At 56.3% G+C, this 7,383-nt stretch overlaps 1 protein-coding gene across 1 annotated transcript; it reads left to right on the top strand.

Annotated features, from left to right (window-relative positions):
* Positions 1–5,236: 5,236 nt before the first annotated feature.
* On the top strand, positions 5,237–7,381 carry LDBPK_311430 (hypothetical protein, conserved; the record flags this gene model as incomplete). The annotated part of the gene is made up of 1 exon (XM_003863186.1): positions 5,237–7,381. A coding segment is annotated over one exon (2,145 nt), but the record flags the coding sequence as incomplete, so codon positions are not given.
* Positions 7,382–7,383: the final 2 nt, after the last annotated feature.

Genomic DNA, 7,383 nt, shown 5'->3' with positions numbered 1-7,383 from the left:
GAGTATTGTGCGGCTAAGAGCTCCTCACGACATCATATGTGGGCATGCCTCCGCGGTGTCGGGCTTCTGTACCCCTCGTCTCTGCACCCCTCTGTTTCTCCCGCTCTCTTTTCTCGAGTGTCTCGCCTTTCTGCATTCGGGCTCGCACATTGCACTGCCTTGCGGTTATGCTGCAAACGCCACGCTTGCGCGTGCTTGCGCCCCCTCCTCGTCCCTCGACACTGCACCCGCTGACACGCACGCACGCATCTGCTCCGCTGGATAGCATCTGAAGCGCTCTTTTTTCTCCTTGTTTTCTTGTCGGGTTGCCATCGATCGTTGACAGGGTACCGATTTCCGGAGCACACGCACTACACCCGTGCATCTGTATGTTCTTCTCGCTGTTTTTCCTTTCTTGTTTTACTCGGTTTTCTCTTCGTTTCCTTACACCATTGCCACTCCGTTCGTGTCAAGACAGGAAGGAAATCTTGCGGGGGCACACGCGCAGGCACAGACCTCGGGATCGCCTTCAACCGGACACAGAGACATCGAAAGCCCCGACCCCCGCCGCCAACCTACCAAACAACCAAACAACCACCTCAACAGGGAGTGGCAGAAGAAAAACACAACAGGCACATTTTTCTTCATTGGCCGCTTCCGCGCTGAGCTCTCTTCTGTTATTACCGTGCCCTTCGGCTGAGCTGCTGCAACGGCGTGGACCGTGTCTACGAGTCTCACTTTCGGCATCGCGTTGTTGCTCACTGGACACCCCCGCATCATCGTCTCTTCAGAACGTCGCCTTTCCTGGGTTTTCCTGTTCTTCCTCTGATCGGTTTAAGCGTCTGTGTTCTCTCTTGTTTTCTTCTTTGCCTTTTTTTTTCTCGTGCACGTGTGTGCTCCACCGGCATTGACGTGAACGGACGAACGGTGCCGTTCAGTGCTGTAATACCTTTTCGTTTCTCTGTGCCGCGCTCAGCTGAGGGCACACCGTGGCCCTCCACGGGCACCCACAGAGACAAAACTTCGCTTGCTCTCTCCGCCCTTCTGCACGCGTGGTGCAACTCTACAGTAAAGAGAGAAGACACGCCTACGTCAGATAGCGAGAGACGACCTGGAAAAGGAAAAGAACGGCAGAGCTGATAAAACCGCTGAGGCCCCCGCTTAACCGTCTATAAAACACCGTATCCGACCTAACGGAGAAGTACACGTCTACATACAGACAGACAGACGTCGTGGCTGTTCGCTTCTTATTTTATGTCGTTTTCTCCATCTTGTTTTCTGTTTAGCTCTCATCAAGTCGAAACAGCGTGCATTCGCCAACACGTGCATCCCCCTCTCCCTCGCGCGGGCTGTCGGCAGAGTTTTCTTTTCTGCTGGGTTGTTGTTTCCGTTCTTTCGCCTCTGTTGATTTCTTCGAGTTCCACGCACGGTGTCGCTTTCGCGTTTTCTATCTTTCTCGTCGTCCCTTTCTACTCTGTGTATCACGAAAAGGGCGAGGGAAAGCAAGGCAACCCCTGGACGGCGTTCTCTCCTTTCCTCTCACCTTTTTCCCACGTACCGTCTCCCTCCCCTCCGCTCTTGCACCAGCCTTCTTCAACCCTAACGGTGCGCACCTGCTGCACCCTCTCACACCTCGAGGCACGGACAGAGGGATAGCAGAAACGGCTGTGCTACTACTATTCTTCGTTAAGGTTTAAGCCGACGCAGAGAGAGGGAGAGCGACAGCAAGGACAGGTGACGGGGGGGGGGAGCAGCCGATACGAAGAGAAGGAGCGAACACGGCTGCAAGGGGAAGGCTTATCACTGGTACGTGTGCGTTTTCGTTTTTTCTTTTCTCTAAAGCGCCTCTCCCATTTCTCGTTTCTGTCTGTCTCTCTCTCTCCTCCCCCCTTGTTCGTGCTGCCGTTATCCTCGGCGAAAGCGAGGGAAGGAACGACGAAAAAAAAGAAAATAAGGCCGAGCACTCACTCGTCACGCCTTCGCCACTCAAGGCGTGACGATACATACAACACAATACACACACAAGGTGCTGCAACGCGCGCAGAAAGGGGAGAAAAAAACGGAAGAAGGACGCACCCCGATACAGAACGATTTACGAGGAGGGAGAGAAAGAGTGGGACGACTTCTGCGCAGCACTCGCGACACCACAAGACGTTTGCGATCGGGAAAGTTTATCTTGATCAGCGACGGATTGTTTTCGTGTCTTGCGACGAGTCCGCAGCGGGGAAAACGCACACGCACCCACCTGCCCCCCCCCCCCACACACACACACACATACACATACACGACAAGGAACAAGACATCCCCCTCCTAGCTGCATGACATCTCTTTCTCTCTCGTAGGGTCTCTCCTCCGTGTACCGGTGTGTTTCTCTCTTCTTTGCGCCCGTTTCCGTGTTCTTCATTTTTCGTTATCTGCCGCTTGCGCGCTGTGATTTCTCGCCTGTCTTTGTTCTTTTTTGGAGGGGGCGCTCTCCCACTTCACCTGCGTTTGTGTTTTTTTCGCTCGTGTGTGTGTGTGTGTGTGTGCCAATCGACTCTCCGTGTCGGCTCTCCCCCCTTTGAGCACGCCGGAGCTTTCTTTCTGCACGCCTCCTCAACCCCTCTCCTTGCTGGTGTTGCTTCTCTGTCAACGTTCGTGTAGGTCAACCTCGCTCTTTCGAAGCCCAGAAGCATATCGTTCCGGTACAAGGTGCCGCTTACAAGGCTATCCTGCTCGCTACGCAGCTGCCAGCAGCCGGCCGTTGCCGTGTGCCTCGGGGTTAGGCGTAAGAAAAGCAACTGAGAAAGCTTCATTAATATCATCGCATTTTTCTTTTTTTTTCACAGACGTGTACTCTCGTGACAGAGCAACGAAGGTTCTTCCGTGAAGGTGTGACGGTGGCGGGACCTGCAGCTCCGGCCGACGGCGACAACAGTGAAGCAAGTCGACGTAGAAGCAGCCGCGCAATTTAGTTCACCACCTCCTCTTTCTGTCTCTCTTGCTTTGCTCTGTGTTCTTCCTCTTTTGTGTCGGTGTAGATGCTCTGTCGCGTGATCTGATTTCGGTGTTCTTGGCTACTGCTCCACTGTTCTGTTTCTGCCGCTTTTATTTATGTATTACTCGCCCCTCTCTTCTCTCTACGTTTTTCTGTCAAGTGCGTTTCTATCTTCTTTCGCCGTCGTTTCCAGATTGTCTTTCTGTACACTGGGGTATGCGCGAGCGTGCACGAACACACGGCGACACACGAAAGGACAAAAAAAAAAAACATAAATTAGCGCAGTGCTGATACTGGGGACCGTTTCCGTTCTGCTTTCGGTACACTGCCTCACTTCTGCCGTGCTGTGCTTTCCGTATTTGTGGCTGCGCCACGTCTTTGTCTGCCTCTTGCTCGCATCGGATCGGTGTTTCTTTTCTTTGTGTTCCTTTCGTTTCGTTACTTTCCACCTGCCGCTAATACAGTCTGTGCTCCCCCTCCCTCCCACCCTCCCACACACACCCTCACCAAAAAATTAAGACGAAAAAGAATAAGCTCCCGTGTTTCCTGTTATACATCAGTGTTGCGGTAAGGCGGAGCCCAACTTGCGATCTCGATCGCTTCTTTTTTCTTTTTTACCAGCGCCGTCACTCAATCCTCTTTACATCATTGACAAGAGGACGTACATGCCTGCGAGAAAGAGGGGCAGAGAAAGACACGCCTGATAGAACAGAACCCCCTCCCCAACGAAAAACGGTGGAGAGCTGCTGTAGTTGTCACGATTGGCGCAGAGGAAAGATCCGCTACGCTTGTCTGCATCAGCGACAGGGCGCGTGCGCGGTCAAGACTTGAGGAGCGACGGGGGGAGAGAGAGCTGGAGCTGTGAAAACGAAAAGCCTTGGAAGAGGTGCGCACGCCCCTTCACACGAGGCTCTTTGTTCTCGGCGCACCACGTCTCCGATTCTTCCAACCCGAACTCTCCATCTTCTTCTATCTTGGCCTTCCCTCGAGTGTTTGCGTCCTCTCCTCAAGGGACCGGCCACGCCTAGTTTACACACACAAATACACACACATATATAAGGTGTATTCGCATCCGTTGCCGTTTGCATCGTCCTTTACGCCGCGGAGGATTTTCTTTTTTGCTTTTTTTTTCTCGCTGCGTGTCGGTTGTGCCTTGGCAGAGTCTCTGCGCGTGGTGGTAGGTAGCCCCGACTCCGCTGCGATTCTTCTTATTTGGCGTTTCGTCTCGAGGGTATTTTCTTGCAACGCCCTCCGTACCAAATCACTTCGCAGCGCTTCTCGGTGGCACACATATCGGCCTGTGAGTGCTTTCTGACTTCTTTCCCTATTCTCGTCCCGTTCTCACCGCCCTGTTCCTGTGCCACCATAAGCAGGCTCTGCACAGCGGCGCGAGACGATAGAGTTACATGTCGTTTCTACAAAAAAAGAAGATTCAACCGATCTGTGAGCACGTCCCCCCCTGCCTTCAGTGTCGTTGTACGTTCTGCCGCCGAAGACCGCGCCCACGACTGTGATTTACGTCTTCACCTCTCTCCACGTGTGCGCTGCTGCCTCTTCGGGCCAGTACTTCTTTATTTCGTCGGTTTTACTCGGTTTACTGCCCTTATAACCAACCCACGGCGTTGCCATTGGCCGCAACGATTGTCTTGCCGTGCGTGCGTGTGTACGCGTGCCTCCTGAGTTTTTTTTTTTCGCGCTCGCGTTTGTGTGTGTGTGTTTCCATTTTTCTGACGCTTCTGTTTGGACCCCACCTCCTTTTTTGGTTTTACTTGTTGTTTTTGCTTCGAAGCTGCAAACGCCTTTAGTGATTTTCCACTTCTTCTTCTGTCCTTCTCAAGCCGCGCCTCGCTCTGCTTCTCCTGTGCCGCGGGACTTGTTTGTTCCCTCCTTTCCTCTTATTTTTCTTGTGTGCGCGTGCACGCGCGTGTATATCAGCTCCGTCGCACGCCGCTCCGACCCTTCGCTTTCCCTCACTTCCTTCCTCTTTCTTTCTTCCCTGTTTTGCTCATTACTTTACGGAGGCGTCGGCTCAAGTTGCATCTGCGAGGATCGCACCCGAAGCGGCAAGCGGTTCTCTGCCCGTGTGTGTCTTTCTTTTCTCTTCTGGAGCGTATTGAACGGAGAGACTTCGTTTTCGTCCTTGTCCTGTCTGTCGGACTGCCGTCCGTGGGTAGGCCGAGCAGCTCTCTTCCTGTATCTCTCCTGCTCTTCACCTTTGCCAGCAAAACGCCCTGCCTCCACCACCGCTCAAGCCCCGATCTTCGAACACGACCGTAAGGAATGGGAGCTCTTCCGAGCCACGAGACACACGAGCGTGGCCTCTACAGCCACCGCCACGGACGCAATCGGCGGAATGAGATCATCCTCATCCCCTTGACGACATCTTTCTTCCCCAGCCCCGACTGCCCTCTATTCCAGCATCTGTACAACTCGCGGTACCGACGCACCGCCAAGTACTACTTTCGTGCCCTGCGCAGTGCCCAGACGCCCCGCGACAGCGACTATTTCTGCACCACGACGGCCATCAACGAGGAGGAGGAGTTTGAAAAGTTCTACAAGGAGTATCTGGAGAAGCGCGAACTCTGCGGAGAAAAGGCGAGTGTGGCGGCAGCGACAGCGACCGCGGTGTCGCCCACAGCCTCCTCCCCGCTCTTGTCTGGCTGCTCAGCCACCGGCGACAGCGGCGCCGACGCGGGAAGCACAAATGGGCTGTCAGGCGCCATTCCGTCGGCCCAGTCGCCTCAGGATTGCCTGAATGCGCAGGGTCTTCCGCCCAGGGTGGGCCCGATGGACTTCCGCAGCTACTCCGACACCCGCGAAGGACTGTACCAGATCCTCATTCGCGATAACGAGCCGGGCGTCTTTGCAACTGATGAGGAGCTGCGGCAGGCATACTGGAAGCAGCTGCAGGAGCAGCAGACGGGGCGTCAGCGTGCGTATCAGCAGCAGCAGCAGCAGCAGGGAAGGCACTCCGCTAGCCAAGCGGCAACAGGCGGCGCGGGCGCAGCCGGCTCGATGCCGCCTCCGCCTCCGCTCCCGCCCCCGCTCTCTCTATCGCCGTCGGCGCCGCTGTCTCCTTCTGCTGGCATGAACGACGCGCACGCGCTTCATGGAGGACTCAATGCCTCTGGCGCGCCCTCCGCGGCGAGCGCTGCGATGGACGACTTGTCGTTTGACGAGTTCGTCTCTGGCTACGTGGCGGCGAAGCGCTACATGAAGGGAAAGCCGTTGCATACCAGCTTTAGCACAACGGCAGCCGCCGACGTGAAGGGAAATCCGATCACACCGGCGATGGGTGCGGCTGGCAGTGCCAAGGTGCTAAACGAGTACTCGGCGAGACACTACAAGCACGTCACGTCGCCGGTGGCATATGACATGCGCCCACTTCCTTGCGTGATTGCTTCACGCTACGACCCCGGGAAGCCGCAGCCCGTTAACGACCCGCTCTACGTGCAGTTTGGCGACTCCTACGTGAGAATTATGGGCATGTTCGGCTTCTTCCCCTCTACCATCGGGATGCGCCGGGCGGCGGGAAGCCGTGGCTCCGAGGATGGCACTGGCTCCGGCAAACCGCAGCGCAGCTTTCCGCGCAAGGAGGGCAATTGCAACGGCAGCGACGACATTGACGAAGAGTTTGAGATTGAGCAACACCTACTGAAGGGGACAATGTTCGTGGACAAGGACGTCGGCGATCAAATTCTCGGTAATATGGTGATGCTAGCCACATACATGTACGTGCGCCAGTGCATCGAGGCGCGCATCCACCCCCAGGCGATTCCGATGCTCCCGGTGCTGATACGCTTCCCGCTGTCGAATATTCCCATGCTGCAGTTTGTGCGCGAGTTCCGCGTTCGCCTGCGCAGCCTGCTGGAGGCGGGGACGGCAAAGGCGGGTCAGAAGCCGGTGCACACTGGCATGAGCGGCTTCAATCCCGAGGACCTTGCCGAGCCTCACCACCCGCAGCTGCAGCGCCTGGAGGAAGAGGGCTACCTCTTCGAACCTGACATCCCGTGTGCGACAACGCCGCAGCAAGTGTTCATGTCTGTGGAGCAGGCGAGCAGCACCACTGCGCCGCTGCGGCGCCACGTTGGAATGAAAACACCTAGCTGCGGCAAGTATCCGATTATCATGATGTCCGGCTTCAATGTGCAGTCCACGCCACTGCGGCACCCGGCCTTGAACACGACGGGGTACCCGCCTGCTATGGCCGCCGCCGCCATGATTGCCGCCGCGCACCGCCACTCCGCCATGTCCAGCCCGCAGTCGAGCTCGAAATCAGCGTCTCCGTACGCCGCGTCTGGCATGGGCCGTGCCCCAACCTTTCCTTTGACAGCGCCGCCGCCACCGTTGCCTGGGCAGGTGGGGTCTGCGTCGGCGTCAAACAGCACCACCTTGCCGCCGCCGCCGCCCCCTCCGCCGCCGCCGCC

The sequence above is a fragment of the Leishmania donovani genome, chromosome 31, assembly GCF_000227135.1.
Source record: "Leishmania donovani BPK282A1 complete genome, chromosome 31".
In the NCBI taxonomy this organism is placed as follows: Eukaryota; Euglenozoa; class Kinetoplastea; order Trypanosomatida; family Trypanosomatidae; genus Leishmania; species Leishmania donovani.
Note: the sequence above shows the minus strand (reverse complement) of the source record. Positions and strands in the feature narration are given on the sequence as shown.